The 24201-nt window shown below is 38.7% G+C and overlaps 1 protein-coding gene across 3 annotated transcripts in view; it reads left to right on the plus strand.

Annotated features, from left to right (window-relative positions):
* Nucleotides 1-13853, plus strand: part of LOC120539198 (spectrin beta chain, non-erythrocytic 1) — a 311676-nt gene extending 297823 nt beyond the window's left edge. For all 3 annotated transcript variants that reach the window (XM_039769050.1, XM_039769052.1, XM_039769051.1), the window contains 2 exons: nt 3931-3973; nt 13177-13853. In XM_039769050.1, coding sequence (XP_039624984.1) covers nt 3931-3973; nt 13177-13410 — 277 coding nt within the window. In that variant the 3' untranslated portion in view covers nt 13411-13853. The remainder of the gene's footprint in view (nt 1-3930; nt 3974-13176) is intronic.
* The last annotated feature ends 10348 nt before the right edge of the window (nt 13854-24201 follow it).

Genomic DNA, 24201 nt, shown 5'->3' on the forward strand with positions numbered 1-24201 from the left:
TATTTGGAATTTTGAAAACAAAGGATCAAAGGATTTTAGTTGAGTAAAGGTTATTATTGAAATAAGATAAAAGAATGACTGACTAAGGCAAATGGCATTACCAAGTTTCATATTTTGTGCCGTTTGTACTAGGGAATCCATTCCCGAGCTCCCGGGAATGAAACTGCTATAATTCCTGGGAAACCAGGAACGGCCAAGCTCGCATATATAGCGTGTAAAAATCAATCAAGAAGTAACAAGGTTATAGTTGAAAATAATTAAGTGGCACAGTTTTTTGGCTCATGGTGTAGTGTGTTGCCGATTAAGTCAGTCAACAACAGACCAGCAGCAGTCATCAGTCTCCCGGCTCCCTCTAAGACTGAGCACAGTGGCCTGGAAGGTGTCTGCACACTGCAGCTCACTCTGCAGACTTCATTGACGTCTGTCAGACAAAAACTTTGAACAGCAACTTGAAATTGCAATGTGTCAGTCTGTCGCTTCCGCATTATCTGTGCCAAGAAACTTGCCATCACAGAATGATGACAAGAGACTGGATACATCAGTAAATGGCGGTGTTTCAGAGCAACGGCAAGCGCGGGCGTTGTTTAGAATAAGTGTATCAGTATCTGATGACTGTGCCTCCTACTTCAGTGAAGGCAGAGCGTGCTTTCTCAGCGGCTAGCGTACTCTGCATGAAGATGCTCTCTCGGCTGGACGACCGCATGCTGGACATGTTGTGCTTTCTACACTCTTATTACCGCAACTAACTAGATGAGGGGTGCCCAGTACGTCGATCGCGATCAACCAGTAGATCGGAAAGGTAGTGCAGGTAGATCGCGTTGCATTCAAAAAAAGCGTTTTTTTGGGATTCCCTACTCCCAGTGGCAGGGGTGCCTACACTTTTACGGCTTGCGAGCTACTTTTAAAATGACCAGGTCGAAATGATCTACCTACATTAAAAATGCTATACAGTGGAACCTCGGTTTACGAGTTTTTTGCAAGACGAGCAAACTTTTTTAATAAATTTTGACTTGATAAACGAGCGATGTCTTGCAATACGAGTAGTATGGATACACTTTGTCTTTGAGCGTCATGTGATCACAACTGAGCTGATGGTGGTTCTCTCTCGTGTCTGTCTCCTTATCTCTCTCGCTCGCCCACATCTCTCCAGCATCTCTCTCTCTCTCTTGAGGGCAATCATCTCCTATTCTCTGTCTGAGTCTGTGTGCCTCACTCATGTCAACATCCGTACGAGCGTATACGGTTTACTACAGCATTGTGACTGTGTGTGTGTGTGTGTATGCGCGCGTGCACATGTGTGCTGTGAAGTGCAAGTCCCCATCTTGCGCCCCAAAACACGAAGCTGAGTCTCAGTACTTGAACAACACCAGCTTTATTCAGCTTGAAACAGCAACAGCGCTGTTATTTATTGTAGTGGGATCTTTATAATGTTCCTTGTATCACCCATCGAAGGCAGGCGCTTATAGCATGTCTGCGATCTTTTTGGATGCGCTTATACAGCGAACTGCTACAGCGCTGGGAGACTGTGATTGCTTTGGGACACTCTTCCGCGTGTCGTCCCATTGGGTGGAATCCCACATGAGTTTAGAAACTCACACCACAACCCTGACTAAGGTCCTTCTCCCCCGATCGCTCAGTTTAGATGGCCAGCCTGCTCTAGGAAGAGTCCTGGTGGTTCCGAACTTCTTCCACGGATGATGGAGGCCACTCTGCTCATTGGGACCTTCAAAGCAGCAGAAATGTTTCTGTAACCTTCCCCAGATTTGTGCCTCGAGACAATCCTGTCTCAGAGGTCTACAGACAGTTCCTTTGACTTCCTGCTTGGTTTGTGCTCTGACATGAACTGTCAACTGTGGGACCTTATATAGACAGGTGTGTGCCTTTCCAAATCATGTCCAATCACCTGAATTTACCACAGGTGGACTCCAATTAAGCTGCAGAAACATCTCAAGGATGGTCAGGGGAAAACAGGATGCACCCGAACTGAATTTTGAGCTTCATGGCAAAGGCTGTGACTACTTATGTACATGTGCTTTCTCAATTTTTTTATTTTTAATAAATTTGCAAAAACCTCAAACTTTTTCCATGTTGTTATTATGGGGTGTTGTGTGTAGAATTCTGAGGAAAAAAATGAATTTAATCCATTTTGGAATAAGGCTGTAACATAACAAAATGCGGAAAAAGTAATGGGCTGTGAATACTTTCCGGATGCACTGTACATGCATACATACGGAGTATACTTTATACATAAAATATGTTGTTGTACCTTGCATAACTGAATAACCTTTATGGTACAATAACAATTCAATACATTTATGGTCACTACAGTATTTGGATTTAATAATCTTCATGTGGGGAAAAGACTGACTCGCATAAATAAGTAGAGCCGAATAATGCAGTCAAGGAGCTTTTGAATTCAGCCGAGTGAAAAATGACGGCTGTCTGATTAACTGCGATTTTAGTTCCCCCTCCTTTCTCTTTTTCAGATCACTTTTAGGAAGGACGTCAGTTTCGTAGTTGTTATGAACAGTTCGAAAGTGCTTTTCCACATTTTCCTTCTTTGGAATAGCAATGATAGATAGACAGATCATACAAAGCACTTCGATTGTGACATTGTGAGAAAAAAAAAAATCCTCTTCCAATTCCATATCCAGCCCATACCCTCCCCAAACTTTTTTTTTTTTAAAATGCCTTCTTTAGTCGATATAAATTGGAAGGCTAACTAGATCACAGCCGGAATTTTGCAGTAGCTTGCTCGTTTGATCGTGCCTGCGGGATGACCAGTGTCTTAGAGGAAATGAGATCTCATACTGGCCGCCCAGTATGTCAATCAAGTGGAAAATGCCATAGGGAGGATATATAGATTAACGTTTTAAAAAAAAAAAAAAAAGTTTTTGGAATGCAATGCGATCTACCAGTCAAATCGCGATCGATCGCTTGGGGCACTCCTGCCCTATGGCATTTGCCACTTGATTGACATACAGGGTGGCCAGTCTGAGATCTCTTTTCTTCTAACACACTGGTCATCCCACATACACCTGAATGTAATTACCCTGATCTACATGCTTTCAAATAAACGAACCACAGGCCATGGTTTCGCCTCTGACGCTGACGTCGGAGGTTCAATCCCCACTCACAAATACGTAATATTCGATCATTTCCTTAATAAATAAATGACCAAGTATAATATTTTTGTCTCATTTGTTTAACTGGTTTCTCTTTATCTACTTTTAGGACTTGAGTTAAATTCTGATGATGTTTCAGGTCATATTTATGCAGAAATATAGAAAATTCTAATGGGTTCACAAACTTTCAAGCACAACTGTATATGCTATGGTATAGTTACACACAAAGTGGCACCAAGCAATAAGAAAAAATATTGTTGAGCAAAAGTAATTTTGAATGATGTATGACTTCTTGTTTTGCTTATAGAGGGACATGCATATTTGCAAATAGTTAGACATTTTTTGCTTATGAAACGTGGTCTTATTTGAATTATTGAAACTGTGTGGGGTGTTTTCATGACAAAAGCAGCTTCATTTTCTTTGTGTCTGCCATTGATGCATGGTTGAAGACATACAGATGATGCCTGTATTCATTGTCTTTGAAGTTTAAATTTTTTTTCAGATGTACTAATTATTCATATTTTGGTTTATTGTATATTACTTTTTCAAAACAAATTAACTTTTTTTGGCTAAGTTATTAAATAAACATAGACCAATATAGGTGTGCTTATACAGTTTTGCCTTTTATTGGGTTAACAAAACTGTTTTTTAACAAAGCAGATTTCTTTATCCTGAATTTTGAATTCTTGAACTGTTATGAGATATTAAATCTTTTATTGCTTTAGTCCGTTATGGTGTTTTTGCTAAAAGTTGGAAAAGGGTGTGCTAGTATTTATTTATTCTTAAAATGTTTATCTACTTGCAGGTTGAATGATGGAAAAGAATATCTCTTTCAGGCAAAAGATGATGTAAGTTTTCCTACAATACCTAAAATCTCTGTTTTTCTCACTCGCTTGTTTAACATTTTTCACATCTGTAATCAAAATTGTTTGCCGATAATTAATTGCTGTGATCAGCACTAGGTGAAGCTATTTAAAGTTATGCCCATCAAGTATGAAATTATTGAAAACTAAACAGTATCAGACTGTTGGACTACTGTAACAAGATGTGTTCTACTTTATGTAGCTGCGTTTATGCAAAATTACCAAAGTTCAGCAGCTCTTGCATAAAAAAAATGGGATTCAACAAAAGCCTGATGCACAGAAATGGTTCCACAGACAAAATATCTAATTTTTAAAAGTTTTAGTTAAAATTCAAAGTTAAATAGTTCACGCAAAAAAGGGAAAATTGAAATAGCAAAAAAGGGAAAGTACTTGTTAAAGACTTGTAACAAGATTTAAGCTTTGAACAGAACTTTTCTTAAGTTTGCTTATTCAGTTAATTAATTTCCAAACATTTCTGAACCATTTCAAAACGGTCAGAAAGATGTATGCCAATTCCATTTCTAAGTTGAAAATGGGTCTTTTAGGCCCCTGTGTACTGGGACCTATTCTAAACAACAACCGACACAATTAACACACTGCATCTCAGTTATAGCAAGAAAGTTCTATCTCTTACTAACTTATCGGGGGGAAGACTATACCATTGTCTATGAAAGTAATTTATATTCCATTCAAATTAAGCAAACACTAATATAAGTTTATCTCAAAGCATTCACTTTTTAAGATTGGCTCTTACACTTTAATACAGGTGTTTAATACATCCTGAATACTGAAAAACTATATATAAAGAACTGTTTTGTATTGCTTTAGAACTTCAGGTAGCTTCTTTTTTTCTATCTCTAATCTTTAATTTCATTGATCAACAAAACATTCTGCTTTAGTTTGTATATTAATTATATAATTCACTGTGTAGTTATTTCAACAAATTCAGTGATATTTATTCCTGTAGGTTATTTTAAGTGTGTTAATTATTAACATTTGTAACATTTGGGGGATGTTTAGCTCCAGGCAAAATAAAACCAATTATTTTAATATTGTCTAGATAGAAGTGTGATTATACAGGTGCTGGTCATAAAATTAGAATATCATGACAAAGTTGATTTATTTCAGTAATTCCATTCAAAAAATGAAACTTGTATATTAGATTCATTCATTACACACAGACTGATGTATTTCAAATGTTTATTTCTTTTAATTTTGATGATTATAACTGACAACTAATGAAAGTCCCAAATTCAGTATCTCGGAAAATTAGAATATTGTGAAAAGGTTCAATATTGAAGACACCTGGTGCCACACTCTAATCAGCTAATTAACTCAAAACACCTGCAAAAGCCTTTAAATGGTCTCTCAGTCTAGTTCTGTAGGCTACACAATCATGGGGAAGACTGCTGACTTGACAGTTGTCCAAAAGACGACCATTGACACCTTGCACAAGGAGGGCAAGACACAAAAGGTCATTGCTAAAGAGGCTGGCTGTTCACAGAGCTCTGTGTCCAAGCACATTAATAGAGAGACGATGTGGTCGAAAAAAAGTGTACAAGCAATAGGGATAACTGCACCCTGGAGAGGATTGTGAAACAAAACCCATTCAAAACTGTGGGGGAGATTCACAAAGAGTGGACTGCAGCTGGAGTCAGTGCTTTAAGAACCACCACACACAGATGTATGCAAGACATGGGTTTCAGCTGTCGCATTCCTTGTGTCAAGCCACTCTTGAACAAGAGACAGCGTCAGAAGCGTCTCGCCTGGGCTAAAGACAAAAAGGACTGGACTGCTGTGAGTGGTCCAAAGTTATGTTCTCTGATGAAAGTAAATTTTGCATTTCCTTTGGAAATCAAGGTCCCAGAGTCTGGAGGAAGAGAGGAGAGGCACAGAATCCACGTTGCTTGAGGTCCAGTGTAAAGTTTCCACAGTCAGTGATGGTTTGGAGTGCCATGTCATCTGCTAGTGTTGGTCCATTATGTTTTCTGAGGTCCAAGGTCAATGCAGCTGTCTACCAGGAAGTTTTAGAGCACTTCATGCTTCCTGCTGCTGACAAACTTTATGGAGATGCAGATTTCATTTTCCAACAGGACCTGGCACCTGCACACAGTGCCAAAGCTACCAGTACCTGGTTTAAGGACCATGGTATCCCTGTTCTTGATTGGCCAGCAAACTCGCCTGACCTTAACCCCATAGAAAATCTATGGGGTATTGTGAAGAGGAAGATGCAATACACCAGACCCAACAATTCAGAAGAGCTGAAGGCCACTATCAGAGAAACATGGGCTCTCATAACACCTGAGCAGTGCCACAGACTGATGGACTCAATGCCATGCCGCATTGCTGCAGTAATCCAGGCCAAAGGAGCTCCAACTAAATATTGAGTGCTGTACATGCTCATACTTTTCATGTTCATACATTTCAGTTGGCCAACATTTCTAAAAATCCTTTTTTGCATTGGTCTTAATTGATATTCTAATTTTCTGAGATACTGAATTTGGGACTTTCATTAGTTGTCAGTTATAATCATCAAAATTAAAAGAAATAAACATTTGAAATACATCAGTCTGTGTGTAACGAATGAATCTAATATACAAGTTTCACTTTTTGAATGGAATTACTGAAATAAATCAACTTTGTCATGATATTCTAATTTTATGACCGGCACCTGTACATTGCGTCAATTGATCATACCTGATAAGCAAAACTCTTTAGTCAGATCATCACCTGTGAAATCCTTTCGCACAATTAAAATAATATTTAAACATCCTCGAGACAACACGAAGATAAAGAATACTCCGTTACAGTGCTATGTAATGTGAATTTCCATATCATCTACTCTTTCACTCTCTGCAAGTTCTTGAGTGTGTTTACATAAGCTTTAATGTCCCATTTATTCACAAAAACCCAGTTTCAAAAATGCCACATATATAAACTTATTCTGGTTTGAAAAATCAAGATATTGTTCTCGGACAGGCCATGTTAACACAGATTTCTCTGCGCGTAACTCTGTTATGTGGCCATGTAAACCCTTAACCAGGTTACACTTAAGGATTTTGTATTCTGCACATGCCCCTTGCACTTTATTAGCCTGTTCATGTCTATGCTTCACACACATTCAGAAGCCATGGGTAGAAAAGCAGTGGAAGTGTCCAAAGATAAACTTACTGTGGCAGATGCTTGGGTGATCAAATTGTTCTCTCTCTCTTGTTGAAATATCGGTCACAATATATCAGAAGTCGATCAATTTAAGTTGGTGATCTGAACATTTAGTGTTAAGCTCAGCAGCATAATGTTTAGTGAATGCTGTAGTTATAGATTTTTTTTTTTCTTACCTTAGCAAGCAGTGGCATGAATATTTGAATTTGTGTTAGTGGGTATTATAGATTTTTATTTTTGTATTATGTTTCTTTGTATACAAGAGATTGGAAGCATTATTCACATTGTCTATAGCAGTACTTCCCAAACTTGTTCCTGGGGACCCACTGTGGCTGCATCTATAGGATTAGAAAATAATGTACAAAGTATTTAACATGAAATGTGAGCATTTTTTTAGTAATGTGTCATTGATTCACCTTAGAACAAATAGTGACACCACAAAAACATATTACAATTGTACATTTTGATTCTGTACTTGCATAACAGAATTCGTTTTCTAAAGACTAAAAGGCAGCACCCTAAATTCTTCTCTCCTATAAGAGCAGAAGTACAATATTGAGCAAGATGTGGTATAGCTATAGCATATATAGCTATAGCAACCAGTAGTTTTGGCATTGCTGCAAAAATTCTCGTTCAGAGTTCTTTCTTAAAGTTTAAGTTGAGTGTCTGGGTTCATTTTGGTCTTTCACATTGTTGTAGGGAAGAAGTAACTTGATATGAAACCTACAGTTAATTAGCATTGCCATAAAGAAAACAAGTACCCTGTGCCTCTGCAAGTTATGACTATCAGATTCATCTTTGAAATTAAACATCAATTACTTTTTTAATATTAACTAGGGGGCTCTGGGGGGTTTGGTTTACCGGTGTGGTAAGGAGGTACAAGCCCTCCTCCGGACAGGGCATCCGCCCTGGTTATGTTGGGGGCCACGGGTAAAGGGCTTGTAAGCCCAGCCCTGTAGGGACCCGTGGCCACCACCAGGCGGCGCCCCAGTGCCTGAATAACCCTGGAGCCCAGCACTTCCGCCACACCAGGAAGTGCTGGGGGTAAGACGATAGGGGACACCCGGACGGCTTCCGGGTGCGCAGCCGGCACTTCCGCCACACTGGGGCAGTATTATGGTGAAGTGCCGGGAAGCAGCTGGAGCCCATCCGGGTTCCTATTTAAGGGGCCGCCTCCCTTCAGTCGATGGCGGAAGTCGGGTGGAAGTGGACAGAGCTGGAGATAGGAATAGAGGCGGCCAAGAGAGAGAGGCACGAAGGACTGTGTGGCCTGGACTTTGGGGGATCGGTGCTGGAGGCACAGGGGGTGCACGTGAGGTCAACTTGTAAATATTTGTAAAATAAACGTGTGTTGGGTGAAATTAAGATGCCTGCCTGTCTGTGTCCGGGTTCAAGTCCACACCGGATAAACAATTTAAAGAGATTTTCATTTTCATAGGAAGTGCTACATAATGCATTGTTTTTACTTTTACTTTTAAAAATTAAGGATAAATGCCAACAAGAAACAAAATGATTACAATATGGCAGTCAACCCCTAATATCCACTTCCATGTGATCATTTTCCTGCGTAATGTATAAAACTGTGATATGGCTTTCTTAATAACATTTGAGAGTTCCATACAGTGCATCATCTCATTATAGTAAGATTTTAAGTATGATGATCAAAATTGCAATTTTGTAGCATAAGGAACAATGGCAGGTTTTTATTCCCCACAATTGAGTGTTTTTGCTGTTGCTTAAGGGGTGGTGGTGGTGGTGAAGTAACAAAAACATTTATTTACAGTATATAGGACATTTTCATACAATTGGTGTAGCTCAAAGTACTTTACAAGATGAAGAAAGGAAGGTTTATATGGAACAAAAATTAGATTAGGCAATATAAGTAACAAAGAATAAAGTAAGGTCAGATGGCCAGTAGGACAAAAAAAAACCTCCAGTTGGGCATGAGAAAAAATCAAAATCTGGACATCTGGAGTACTGCCTTCAATCCATCAATGTAGGGACCACATGGTGGTGGCACAGATCGCCATGAGAAAGCCATGTTTTAAAATGTATTTTTATTATTTTTTTTGAAATTTTCCACCATATTAGCCTGGCGAATTTATATCAGTGAACTATTCCAGATTTTAGGTGCATAATAGCAGAAGGCTGCCTCACCACTTCTTTTAAGTTTAGCTCTTGGAATTATAAACAGACACTCATTCAAAGATTCCAATTTGGAGTGTAAGGTGACGGGCATTCCAAAATATAGACTGAGGCAAGATTATGTAATGGTTTGTAAACCATTAGCAGTATTTTAAAGTCAATTCTGAATGGCACAGGTACCCAATGTAATGATATCAAAACTGGAGAGATGTGCTTTCTTTTCCTAATTAAGACTCTGGCAGCTGCATTCTGCACTAGTTGCAACTGATTGATGTCTTTCTTGGGTAGTCCTGAAAGGGACTATGTTACAGTAATCTAGCTTGTCGACTAAAAACAGAAACTTGAACTAATTTTTCAGCATCTTGCAGAGTTGTAAGAAAAAATGCTATTTTGGTAATCTGATTAATATGTAATTTAATGTACAGTCAGTCAATAATTACCCCTAAATTCTTTACCTCTGTCTTGACTTTTAAGCCTAATGAATCAAGTTTATTTCTAATACCCTCAACTATATACATTTTTGCCAATCAGTAAGATTTCTGTTTTCTCCTTCTTTTATTTGTGAAAATTACTAATCCAGTCAGAAACACAAGTACAACATTGGGTTAGTTGTGTGTCATCAGCATAGCTGTGGTAGCTCGTGTTATGCCCTGAGATAATCTAACCTAATGGAAGCATGTACATCGAAAAAAGCAGTGGACCCAGGATAGATCCTTGTGGAACACCATATAGAACATCATGTGTCTTCGAAGTACCACAACTAACAAAGAATTTTCAACCTGTTAAGTAAGACTCTAACCAATTTAAGACTTTGCTGGAGAGGCCCATCCACTGACTAAGGCGATTTATAAGAATACTAGCCAACCCGCGACGTACCATACGCCGCATAATCAGGCCGTTTTTTTAATGATTTTTAAGCACAAGGAGATATATATTCCACCAAGACACCCGACCACGGTAGTAGCGAGGTGGGAGGGGGGTGTGTACAAAGGGTAGGGACATAATCAGTGGGAGCGTATGAGTCGCACTTAGTGGGAATTCCAAGGCTTACCCACGCCGCTCTGCGCCGGGTAGACACACACTCGGTCTCATGCCTAATTATTTATTGAATGCTAAACACTTCTGGAAAGACACAATTGTCTAAAAAGGGAGGGTTTGAGGATACAACAAAAAGTGAATGAAAAGATGGAACTCTGGAGAGAGCAACATATAATTGTCCGTGAGTTAAGAAGACGCATGTTTGTCGCGGATTCAAATTGCTGTATGTAGCGTGTAAAACAGTTTGCTATGGTGCACGCGGTCGTGCGTCGTAACCGAAAACTCGGTTTTTAAAGACTGCTTACTTCATTGTGTTTTAACCTCAGTTGGAAAGGATTGTTTTAAGGATCCCATGGGATACCTCTCACAAACCGTTTTACACGCAGCATATGGAGACTCACCTCCGCGAGAAACTTGCCTCTATGAACAGTCGAGGTGGCTCGGAGGTACATGAGGGCTCCACGACAGACAAATATAAATGACACCGTTCTTTCTGTGTCGTCTCGTCCGAATAGGTGGGCGTGGCTCTGCCCTGCGTGCACCATAGGTGTCTTACTTGTCGGCAGCTTAGTGAATCCACGCCCCTTCCGGCGTGTTTTCCATGGGTGTCTTGCCTTTCCATGGGTGTCTTGCCTTAGTGAATTATATATATAGATTGTGATCAATGGTTATCAGATGCTGCACTTGGCTCTAAAAGGATGAGAACAGATAAACGGCCTCTGTGTGCATTAACCTGCAAATCATTTACTGCTTTAACCAGTGCAGTTTCTGTACTGTGATTTGTTTTAAACTGTGATTGCGGAGTGGTAGCTCTAAAGCTAAGGATCTGCACTGGTATCCCGAAGGTTGCCGGTTCGAATCCCCGTCACTGCCTAAAGAGATCCTACTCTGCTTGAGCAAGGCCCTTAACCTTCAATTGTTCAAGGGGTATGCGAAAACTAACAAAATACGAGAAATTGTATAAGGCAAAATAAAAAACAAAAAAAACTTGCCAAAAATAGCATGTTTATTCAAGTGATCATTTAGGCAGATGGACGCAGATGGAAAGTTTCAGTTGGGAGATTATTCTGCATAGATCAGGTAAATCTATCCTGGTGAAAGAATTTAATTTGCTTAAAATGGAATAGGATTTCATTGGATCAGCTTTTTGGGGGGGGGGTGTACTATGTTATTTCTAATATCATTCATTTTGTGTTTAAAAATATAGCAAAAGAATCACGTTTCACTGGTAGTTTTTATAGAGTCATTCCATTGAGTGACCTTGGTTTAGCAAGCAAGTAGAGAATAAAACTCTTGGATTACCAGCATTATTATAATTTTAGAGAGGTGGAACCGCCTCTCCAGACAGACTATTTGGTTGTATTCCGTTATTTTAGCCTTCGTTATTTCATAGTGAACTATCAATTTAGTTTTTCTTCATTTATGTTTAGCTCTCTGGCATGTTTTCTTTAAATCGGATACTCTTTGCGTCTTCCATGGTATAATAGTGCTCTAATAATGGTCTTTTAAGTATCTTTACAAGAGCAACTATCAGCAGCAGCTCTCACTTTAGCATTAAAATTTTCCACCTTACTATTTATATTATTATTGCTATTGTAGTAAGCACTACAAATTGACTGGTTGTTTAGAATGTTAGCAAACTTTGAAACTGCATATGTGTGAAAATAACATTTTTTAACAATATGCTTCTCATTTGGTGTAGCTGTCAGTGTTTCTACATTAAATAATAGGAAAAAATAATCTGATAAGCCAATAATCATGACTTGCCACACATTAACTTTTAATCCTTTAGTAAACACTAAATCTAGCATCTAACCCCCCAGTGTGTAGCCTGGCAAACATCAAAAGAGTGCAGGACATTCATAAATTCTTTTGCTTTCGGGTCACACTGGTTGTCAATATGAAAATTTAAAGTCGCCAACAATCGGGAACCTGTCATGGTTGATTAATATATTTGACAAGAAGTCTGGGAATTCTTCAATGAAGGACGCATTATATTTAGGAGGTATATACACAGACAATACTAGAGACTGAGAAACTCCTTGAATAACAATGGTAAGATACTCAAATGATACAAACATACCAAAGCTGACATCTTTACACTCTAACCGGCTCAAGTAAATACTTGTTAAGCTTCCACTTTTTTTTTTATTAAATATATATAACCTTGGTGTACCGAATAAGAAAAGCTATAATTTGGAGGTACAGATTCAGTTAAAACTGCCACACCATCAGATGTGAGCCATGTTTCACTTAGTGAAAAAGAGTCAATTTTACTATCACAAATAAGATCGTTGCTGTAAAACGTCTTGCTTGTTAACAGTCTAACATTTAATAAGGCCACATTTTTAGGTCTTGGTAGGTAGTAGTAGTAGTAGGTTATGTCATTATTGCCACATTCTGCAAACTGGTCGCCTGCATGATTATACAAAATTACCAACATCAGATTGATACAAAAAGTACCTCTTATGCAGTGCAATTTATCAGTTCTGGAAAAAAAAAAAAAAACGTAGTGCAGTTTGCCCTGTTTATTAACTGTATAAACTGTCTCAGTGGAATAACAAAGTAGCAAAAATTGCACAATTTGAGTTAACAGTACATATGAAGTCCTGCAGTGGAATAAGGGTTTGTAAAATGGAAAAATGACTTAATGAACATTGATATCTACCTTTATGGGCGTTCAATCCAAATATATTTAATCAATTATACACTTAAAAAGAAATAATGTGTTCATGTTTAATATTGGTTCAAAACATTGTTTTTTAGGTAGTTTCTAAAACCTAAATACACTGAGCCTTATTCACAATGTTTAAAATGTCTGTAATTACTTGCATTTCTTGTAGGTGGAGATGAATGCTTGGATTCAGTCTATTTCTACAGCCATTTCCGCTGCAGGAAGTGCACGGGAGAGTGGTGGCGAGAGATCTCCTGGAGCCCCCAAGGGCTTGAGCCGTGCTATGACTATGCCTCCTATATCGCCAAGCAGTGCAGAAGGTGGAGGCGTTGTAATGAGGAACAAAGATGGCAAAGAAAGAGACAGAGAAAAAAGGTTCAGCTTCTTCAGCAAAAAGAAATGAGCACCTAAAAAGCAAGCAATTATTATATAACTTCTTTTGTTTTTTCTCTTTAATTCCCTATGGATATTTGGGCTGAATTTAATTTTTGAGAACATTTACGTTATGTGACTCTGAAGGACATTGTGTTTTTCATTTTTGTTATTGCTTTTATTTTTTTATTTTTTGAAAATATTTTAAACAAATATTTAAGTATATTATGAAAAAAGAAGAGGATGGTAAAGAAGATGTGGAGATAAACTGATCACATTCAAACATTCAATTCTGTATGCTTAAAGCAAAAAAAAAAAATGAGAAAAAAAAGTGATACAAAGCCGTTGTGTAATTTTTATGAAGTATTTACACTGGCATCCAGGCATTACTCGCTACAATAACAAATGGAACCAAGAAGTGCAGTTTTAAAACATGATGTTTTAAGAAATGCTATATATATATATATATATATATATATATATATATAAAATAATAAATATGGAAGAGGAGGATATTTTATGAGTATTAACAACAGTTAAGAACTGCAGTGTTGTGGCTGTGCATGTTTAATTTGTATTTCTATTCTTGGGTAAAAGAGAAGGTAACACTCAGAGGTTTTATTTAAGTTTTTTTTTTTTTTCCTTTCATGCATTTTTTTTATTCTTTAGCCTTTTATCCTTATTGGGAATACATTTGTTGTGAAACACTAGTATGAAAAGTTACTATAAGGTGTGAAGGGGTTAATTTTTGTAGGAGGCAGCTGGCAAGGTAAGGTAGTGTTATCCACATACACACATATATATATAGTGTGTGTGTGTGTGTTTAAATGTATATCTCCATGTGAAATATATATATGAAATATTAAAAATCTCCTGCATATATGGAAGGTAACTAACCTTGACATGCACTTGGAGAACATTGCCTATAAATATTTCAGATATGCAGGATAAAAGTATGCCCCACAAAAATTTGTTGAAAAAATGTTTTTCTTTTTATAAATTCATTAATGGTCTTTTTTTTTTTTTTAAAGCCAGAGTAAGAGTAAAAATGCGCAAAAGGCACAGTGGGCAGGCAAGCCACAATGGTATTTCACTAGCTGTTCTATTCCTCCTTGGAGCTAAGCATCAGGGAAGTCTCATAACTGACTACATCATATGCGGCTCCACACACACAAACACACACACAACGCATCAACTGAGCAGCCCGGACCCTGCTTATTCATGACCAGGGTAAAGACTTGACACATTGATGTTTGTGTAAAGTCTTCCACAATGGGATTAACCTGCACATAAAAGGTCATACATCAAATAGATAATTAAAATGCCATATTGTGAAACTGCTAACCATTGTGCTGTGCTTTTTATGTGAAACTGGACCTGCCATGTCAAGTATGATCATTGCATGCTGGCAAAGCAAGCCCATGTTAAATACTGGAGTTGTGGTTATCAGGATTCAGTTTACAATGGAGTCTACAATATTGGGACTTTGGGTTTGAAAGTGTGGGATGGTTTGTGGTGTTGGAAAAAGAATGAGACAAATACTTACTTCATTGTCCTTTATCAGTGAATGGAAATGGTTTTGTTCCTCTGCTGATTTCCAGCTGCTTTGTCATGCCTGGTATAGTCTCCAACTTGAATTCTTTTTATAAATAAAGTGCTAAATATCAAGAATATCCGCCTCATGTTGGCTATTTGCTTGAGGTCTCTTAATAAACTAGCATTACATTAACATTATTGCAAATAAACCAAAAAAACTTTTTTTCTTGTTTGATTCTCAGCACCTCCCTTCTTCCTACAGATGAGGGTGTTATGCAGAGTGGATGAATTTTGGACTAGCCTTCTGTTCTATTTGGTTATTAATAAACTGCTTAAAAATTGAAAGGAACACTTTGAAAACACATCAGATCTCAATAGGAAAAAAAATCATGTTGGATATCTATACTGATATGGACTGGGTAATGTGTTAGGAACGAAAGAATGCCACATGTTTTATGGAAATAAAAATTATAAACCTACAAAGAGCTAAATTCAAAGACACCCCAAAAATCAAAGTGAAAAAATGATGCGGCAGGCCAATCCATTTAGCCAAAATTTCATTGCAGCAACTCAAAATCGTACTCAGTAGTTTGTATCGTCCCCACGTGCCTGAATGCATGCCTGACTATGTCGGGGTATGCTCCTAATGAGACAACAGATGGTATCCTGGGGGATCTCCTCCCAGATCTGGACCAGGGCATCACTGAGCTCCTGGACAGTCTGAGGTGCAACCTGATGGCATCGGGTGGACCGAAACATAATGTCCTAGAGGTGTTCTGTTGGATTTGGGTCAGGCAAGCATGGGGGGCCAGTCAATGTTCTCAATTCCTTCATCCTCCAGGAACTGCCTACATATTCTCACCACATGAAGCCAGGCATTGCCATGCACCATGAGGAAACCAGGACCCACTGCACCAGCATAGGATCTGACAATGGGTCCAAGGATTTAATCCCAGTACCTAATGGCAGTCAAGGTGCCGTTGTCTAGCCTGTAGAGGTCTGTGCGTCCCTCCATGGATATACCTCCCCAGACCATCAAGGACCCACCACCAGACTGGTCATGCTGAACGATGTTACAGGCAGCATAACATTCTCCACAGCTTCTCCAGACCATTTCACATTGGTCACATGTGCTCAGGGTGAACCTGCTCTCATCTGTGAAAAGCATAGGGCACCAGTGATGGACCTGCCAATTCTGGTATTCTATGGCAAATGCCAGTCAAGCTCCACGGTGCCGGGCAGTGAGCACAGGGCCCACTAGAGGATGTCAGGCCCTCAGGTGACCCTCATGAAGTCTGTTTCTGATTGTTTCATCAGAGACATGGGGGATTGCCTCATTGTTGCCCCTCTAATGCACCTGATGTTAATTTTATTAACACCAACACAGCTGAAACTGATTAACAACCCCCTGTGCTACTTAAATGACCAGAACAATAGCCCAGAAGGTTCACTGACTTGATGCAATACTTGGATTAAAAAGTGTTCCTTTAATTTTTTTGAGCAGTTTATATTTTGTAGCTTAGCTATTTCTTTGCACTGTACATGGTGTCTTTGGTGTTTTTTTTAAGGCAGACTACCGGATTAAATCAAGAAGTTAATACTTTAAATACATGTTATTAAATGGCATCCTTTTTTGTTTTTGGACCGAAAATTATCAAAACTAAACTGAGAAGTATTGATAAAGCTGTGTTATACTACAGACCAATAAAATGAATTAACCTCCTTGTAGTTTTACCATAATTCCTGGCTGCTGATAAACTAAAAGTCCTGTTATACATTTCATCTCTCTATTATAAAAAGAAATCCTGAAGAGCAAATGCAAGGCGACGATATGTGATTTTCTTGGAAGTTCTCGGAAGACATTTAAAATACCCGCAAGACAAAAGAGACTTGCCACGGACCGTCTCGTGGGGACCATAAACATGAGACTTGGTGCCAAGAGACTGTCCCAGGGCCATCTCGCGGGGACGTGGAACAGGAAATTCTTGAACATGCCCTACTTAGAAAAGATATCCTATATCTTGCAAGATCAGATATCAAAAAACAGTCAGTCGCAGTAAAAGCACGTAGTGCACACAGATCCTGTGCTCTCAGCACATATAAAGCTTATAAGGACAATACAGAGAATAGACACCCAAAGGTGTTGGAAAGGAAAAAAAGGCAGATAAGAGATTATGAAAGCAGTGGAATTTGAAAGGCTCAAACAAACGATGGTGCGATACACATCCAGAAAAAGGTACAGAATATGAAAGCAGTGGAATTAGAAAGTATTGCAGCGTCCCAGCCAGGTTGAGGCCTTTTTGGTTTTAAGTGACTGTTCGGTCCAATTGAGGGAGGGCAGAGTACAGCACGGAAGACTGATAGCGGGGTTTTGATTGATGCGGTAAGGGGGGGCGAGATGCGGGGGATGAGGGATTGGAGAGGGTGCTAGAAAGTTGTGTTTGGGGTTACGAAGTCAGCGATTGTTCAAGAAAAACTTTTGTGACACTTTATCATGTCAGTTGCTGCAGTATCAAAGAAAAGATAGAAAAGATTGCATTACCGCAAAGCAAAAGGTGATTAATCATCAGAACCAGGTATAATTGAAAAAAGAGCAGGACAAATCGAGGTCAGAAATAAAAGGCAAAGAGTAGAGTCTTTTCGCATTCACATCATTCTTATGCACAAAACGTGGATTTACACAATAATAGACCATACGCTATGAGAATCTGTGGTCCCGCAACAGTTAAAGCAACGACAAGTTGAATTTCAAAGAATACACAATTCAGTCAGGTGTATATTTATGATCACGGAGAAGCAATGCAAATTTTAACAGGCAAAAAGAAAGGTAATGTATATATCACGCGAATAACATTACACACCAAAGGAGATTGTGATATGCCATTTATATTAAAATGTTTTACAGTTTACTGTGAGAATAGCTTTTGCTATGACAATCAATAAATCACAGGGACAAACATTAGAAAAAGTCGGATTATTTATTAGAGAAACAGGAACAATATTCACTCATGGGCAATACGTGCGTTGTCACAAAGTGTCTCCAAAAAATATTGTTTTTGATGAAGTTTTTAAGTAAAATTGCAAATAATGAAATTGAAACGATTACAAAGAAAAAAAAAATATAAAATTGTATATCCGATTAACCAAACACAGGGGTTGGCAAGTGAAGCAAGCAGGAGGCGAAGCACCCTAGTAATAGAAATAATGGGAACAGTAATCTTCCAGTTGATCAAAGTAAGTGATAATTTAGCCTTTTTTCTCTTTGCTGGCTTGATATGGAAGTAGGAATTAAACAATTATTGGACTCCTAGATCTTGAAAGCTACACCCGAATTTCTGTTTCAAAAATAAAGTCCTTTAACTGGCCATTTTTGCTTTTAAAAGCACTGAAACTTAAAATTGTTTTTAATATGACTTTGCTTTATGTTGGGGGGAAAAATGGAAATTTGCTGTAGTGATAAATGTTCCGCCCCTGTATTTTTATAATTTGTAGAGCCAACTTTTGCTGCAGACTCAGCATTATGTTTTTTGAGGTAAGTTTGTTCTCAGGTAATGTAGGTGGAGTATCCCTACTCTGAAATGCATGGGACCAGAAGAATTTTGGATTATTTGTATCTACAGTGCATCCGGAAAGTATTCACAGCGCATCACTTTTTCCACAATGCGTTATGTTACAGCCTTATTCCAAAATGGATTAAATTCATTTTTTTCCTCAGAATTCTACACACAACACCCCATAATGACAAAGTGAAAAAAGTTTACTTGAGGTTTTGCAAATTTATTAAAAAATAAAAACTGAGAAATCACATGTACATAAGTATTCACAGCCTTTGCTCAATACTTTGTCGATGCACCTTTGGCAGCAATTACAGCCTTAAGTCTTTTTGAATATTATGCCACAAGCTTGGTACACCTATCCTTGGCCAGTTTCGTCCATTCCTCTTTTTGCAGCACCTCTCAAGCTCCATCAGGTTGGATGGGAAGCGTCGGTGCACAGCCATTTTAAGATCTCTCCAGAGATGTTCAATCGGATTCAAGTCTGGGCTCTGGCTGGGCCACTCGAGGACATTCACAGAGGTTGTCCTGAAGCCACTCCTTTGATATCTTGACTGTGTGCTTAGGGTTGATGTCCTGCTGAAAGATGAACCGTCGCCCCAGTCTGAGGTCAAGAGCGCTCTGGAGCACGTTTTCATTCAGGATGTCTCTGTATATTGCTGCAGTCATCTTTCCCTTTATCCTGACTAGTCTTCCAGTTCCTGCTGCTGATAAACATCCCCACAGCATGATGCTGCCACCACCATGCTTCACTGTAGGGATGGTATTGGCCTGGGGATGAGCAGTGCCTGGTTTCCTCCAAACATGACGCCTGGCATTCACACCAAAGAGTTCAATCTTTGTCTCATCAGACCAGAGAATTTTGTTTCTCATGGTCTGAGAGTCCTTCAGGTGCCTTTTGGCAAACTGCAGGCGGGCTGCCATGTGCCTTTACTAAGGAGTGGCTTCCGTCTGGCCACTCTACCATACAGGCCTGATTGGTGGATTGCTGCAGAGATGGTTGTCCTTCTGGAAGGTTCTCTTCTCTCCACAGAGGACCTCTGGAGCTCTGACAGAGTGACCATCGGGTTCTTGGTCACCTCTCTAAGGCCCTTCACCCCCGATCGCTCAGTTTAGATGGCCGGCCAGCTCTAGGAAAAGTCCTGGTGGTTTCGAACTACTTCCACTTATGGATGATGGAGGCCACTGTGCTCATTGGGACCTTCAAAGCAGCAGAATTGTTTCTGTAACCTTCCCCAGATTTGTGCCTCGAGACAATCCTGTCTCGGAGGTCTACAGACAATTCCTTTGACTTCATGCTTGGATTGTGCTCTGACATGAACTGTCAACCGTGGGACCTTCTATAGACAGGTGTGTGCCTTTCCAAATCCTGTCCAATCAACTGAATTTACCACAGGTGGACTCCAATTAAGTGCAGAAACATCTCAAGGATGATCAGGTGAAACAGGATGCACCTGAGCTCATTTTTGAGCTTCATGGCAAAGGCTGTGAATACTTATGTACATGTGCATTTTGTAGTAGGGATGCTCACCTTGTGTTGGTCCATTCGTCCAGGTAAATTTGCTCCATGTTCATGTTAGTTTCATGACTCTTGTTCACCACAATTTTCAAGTAGTACCACAGGTTCTCAGTTGGATAAGAATCACGCCTTTGACTCGGCTATTCTAGGTCTTGGACCTTTTCATATTTAAGCAACTCCTGAGTTGCAGTGGAGCTGTTGAAAGTGGAGCTTTAACCCAAGCTTGTATTTTTTTAACCGGACACTTTTTGCTTGTCCTTACACCATTTATTCTGTTCTGTTTTAACTAGCTGTCTAACCCTGACTCTGAAAAGCAGCTCAACAGCTTAATGCTTACTCTCATACATTTTTTAGGCATGGGCAGTGTTGTATTTGCACCGCACATATCTCTTTGGAGTCTAGCCTAAAAAGCTTCATCTTGCTTTTTTCTGACTATAACACTGTCAATGTCATGCTTTTTGACAAACTCAAGGTTCTATTGCACCTCTCTGCTATACAGGCCAATGTTATGCAGAGCTGTTTTTATATGTGCCTTAAGTCCATTCTCAGTTAACTCAATGGCTCCTGGTGATTGTTGGCCTCACTGTGACTTGACTGTACAGAGATGACCTTTTCTACATACCAAACCATCGGAGTGGTTTCAAGTAGCTTCCGTTTTCTGATAATAGTTTGAAGGCTTCAAGAGTACCGACCAGGATACAATCGTATGGATTTTGTTTTGTATGGTTGTCCTAATCCTTATGTGTATCTCTGCCTTTATTGGAGTCCTCTTTAGTCTTCATTCTCTGAAGCTGTCCTTCAGATTCATAACCTGAATAATGAGTCCGTTATTAGACTGAGACTTATGTAGCAGTTCTTTCAATGATTCATCTCTTTGGAAGCCAATTACACTTTTCTTGGAAACCAAAATCAATGGTAGAATCCCCAAACAACAGCTTCTATAGTGGCTGTGTGGGTTCAAATTCAAAACAAAGGCAGCCTTACTTCATTTTACACAGCTTTCCAACTGACACGGAAGAAGAGAATGGATCCAACCCATGTTTGGCAGCATGTTTGTTTCTAACCAGCACTTCAAATCTGATTACCTGAAGTTTTACGTGCTGTTCTAATGATTGATGCTGTGCTGAATGGAACATCTTTGAAGTCCTACTAGCTTGGAAATTGGCTTTTGAAAATGGCAACGCTTGTCTTTGGAGTTCTTGTGAAAATCAGCACTGATGGAAAATGGCTTACTGGGTACCATCTCAATGGAGCTCAACTATATGGCAGCATTGATCACTATGCCAAGCTCGTGAGAGCTGTAATGTTGTTATTATCTGACTGGAAATGTTAGCTAAGATTAAACTTGCATCTAGTGCTGAATGGGAAGAACTTAATTCATACGTGTAACAAGCATGAAAACAAAGCTATGTGGTCACTAGTTAAACATGGTTCAAATATTGTTATTTTATACGATTACAGCTCATTTTTCTGTTTTCCTGTATGGACTTCTGTCAAAATAGAGCTAGCTAATGTTAAATATAAAATAAAATGGGTTAGCTGAAGCAGTTAGCATACACTGCTATAAAGTTGATCATTTTAAAGGAGTTCCTCCATGGAAAATACAGTCTCTGTTCACTTTTGATGCTTTTGCTGTGTAGATGGTTTTCAAATACAGTATATGTTTTAATCTCTAAAATCAATTTTTGGATGTGAACTGAGAGAGGTGGAAAAGTGTGATCCATTGCTGTCCAGCAGGAAGAAGGTTCTATCACTTTTGAATTTTGTAAAATGGACCAATTGTAAGGCAGTGTGTCCTTGTTGGGCAGAACTTCTGCAAAAATCGAGTACTGTACTGTACATGTGCAAACGGCATATTTGCATTTTTACTTGTAAGATTTTTTTCATAGCATAAAAATGTGACATTAAAGAAAAATTACTTGCATTACTTTTAAATGAAAATCCCAGAGATCAAAATTCTAGTCTAGGAATTGTTGAATAAAATTTGACACCTGATGTTAGGTGTAAATATTTTTGCAAGTCTCTGTACACTTCATCTATGAAAGTACCAGCATGACTCCTTTTGCAATTTTTGTTAAGGCAGCCAGTTGTTGGAGAAATGAGGCTAAATCCTTGTCAGTTACTACTTTAACAAACAGAAAACAACTCAATTTTAAAGTTTAATAAAGCTGAAATTACCATATCTTACAAAGGGACTCTTGAGAAGCTAAAGCATGTTTTGGAAAGGGAAGAAGTTAGCAGGGCATCTACACAAGTTCTGTAAAGTCCTCTTCTGGCAAAAAAGCAGTGGCACACAATTAGAAGGACTTTATAAAGTATACCTAATGTGTTCAACTTCACTGCTTTACACGGGTTTGCATTTTTGAAAAGACTTGTCTTGGATGTGCTCCATGAAGACTGGAGCTCTTGATCATTTACTTACTCTATGAACACTTTTGTTTCTTGTATAAAATGTAAAATTGAACAACTAGTCTGGAAAATTAGGGATAGTGTCACTTGAGGGCATTTCTGATGGTAAGAAGTAACTGGTATGGAATAGATATTTAAGTGACATTTTTATCCTGTTGAATGCCAGTAGAAACTTTCAGACTTTAGGTTAGAATTAGTTTATATTTTTTTACTCCTGTTTTCAGAAACACACTTCTCAACTAAGCTCAGATGCCAATATTGCCCTTGACATGCAGTCTTTCAGTCTTACAGATATATTGTGCATATTGTTTAATACTCTGTGGAACCCAAGTTTTAATTTTTTTAGCTTAAAAAAATGTGAGGCATCAATAATAAATTTCTCTCATTGAATTTTAACAAATGTTTTGTTTTATGAAGTGCCAGGCTGATTTGATCAGATTTAACTGCTCTTCATTGTGCTTCCAGCAGGTGGTGGTCTGAACTCAACTACTTCATAGCATTTTAATTTGAAACCATTTCTAGCTACTGTGGACCACTTCTGACAAATGAATATTTCATCCAAACTAAAGAGTATTTAAAGATAAATAAATGGTTCTTTCATCAAGGTATTTAATTTGCTAAAATTATACCTACTTTTATATTTTGTTTGCTGATATGTTTATTTAGATTATCTTATTGCTTGATTTACATTTAAATTTCTCTGTTTCAGTGCTCTGCTGACCTTAGACAATAGTAGACATCCAGTGGAAATTTTAAAAAACATATTTTTTTTTATCATTGCAAATTTCTAAGTTTGTTTCTAATGATGGATCATCCTCAACTAGAGCTGTTCATCCCATATTACATCACCCCCATATTTTACAAGGCTTTCAACATAAAATGTAAAACCAACGCAGTCCCTGTTCATGCTGTGCAGTGGTGAGCCATTTTTAATACGGGGTTGAAAGACTTCATGCGCTAGTAGATGCTGAGGCGTTGAGGGAGAAGGGATGTGATCAGGAGGACTGTAAAAATATGCCTCGTGTGTGTTTTAAGTGAATGTGTGTGCAGGTAAATGAAATCAATTTTTAATGAGTTTTACATTCATGAAATATAATGGTGGTTTTAACTAATGTGATAATGACCCCCGTGACCCTGTGTTCGGATTCAACAGGTTGGAACATGGATGGATAATGGAGTGACAGTTTCAAATATTGTACATTATACTGTAAGCTGTGCATGCTGTGACCCCTAGAGAAATTCTTTACACCAGTGTTGCTTGTCGGTAACGTCCAGTTCAGTTGAATTGAATATAGTGATCATCACACAGTAGACACGTGTATCATGGCCAGAAAAATCAATGTTTCAGGTCTTTTGTGGAAGAAATGCACATCGTGTCCCCCAGAGCAATTGTTACCAGCACAGGTCCAGAAGTCGGTGTCTGTGATGGTGCCCTGGTCACTTCTATGAAGGCACCATCGATGCCACAAAGTTCATACAGAATTTGTAGTAACATACGCTGCCTTCATCTTGACATCTCCTCCATGGACACTCGTGCATATTTCCTCAAGATCAAGCAAAACCACATTCTGCACGCATTACAGAGGCATGGCTTTGTAGAAGAGGATACGGGTGTCGACTGGCATGCCTGCAGTCCTGACCTGTCCTCAACTGAGAATATGCGGCACATTTTGAAAAGCAAAATGTGACAATGAAGATCTCATACTATTGTACACCTTAAGGCTTATGTGCAAGAAGAATGGGACAAAATTACACATGAAGCCCTCGATAAACTGGTGTCTTTAGTACCTAAATGTTTTAAGTG

Source organism: Polypterus senegalus, chromosome 11 (genome assembly GCF_016835505.1).
Source record: "Polypterus senegalus isolate Bchr_013 chromosome 11, ASM1683550v1, whole genome shotgun sequence".
NCBI classification, from domain to species: domain Eukaryota; kingdom Metazoa; phylum Chordata; class Cladistia; order Polypteriformes; family Polypteridae; genus Polypterus; species Polypterus senegalus.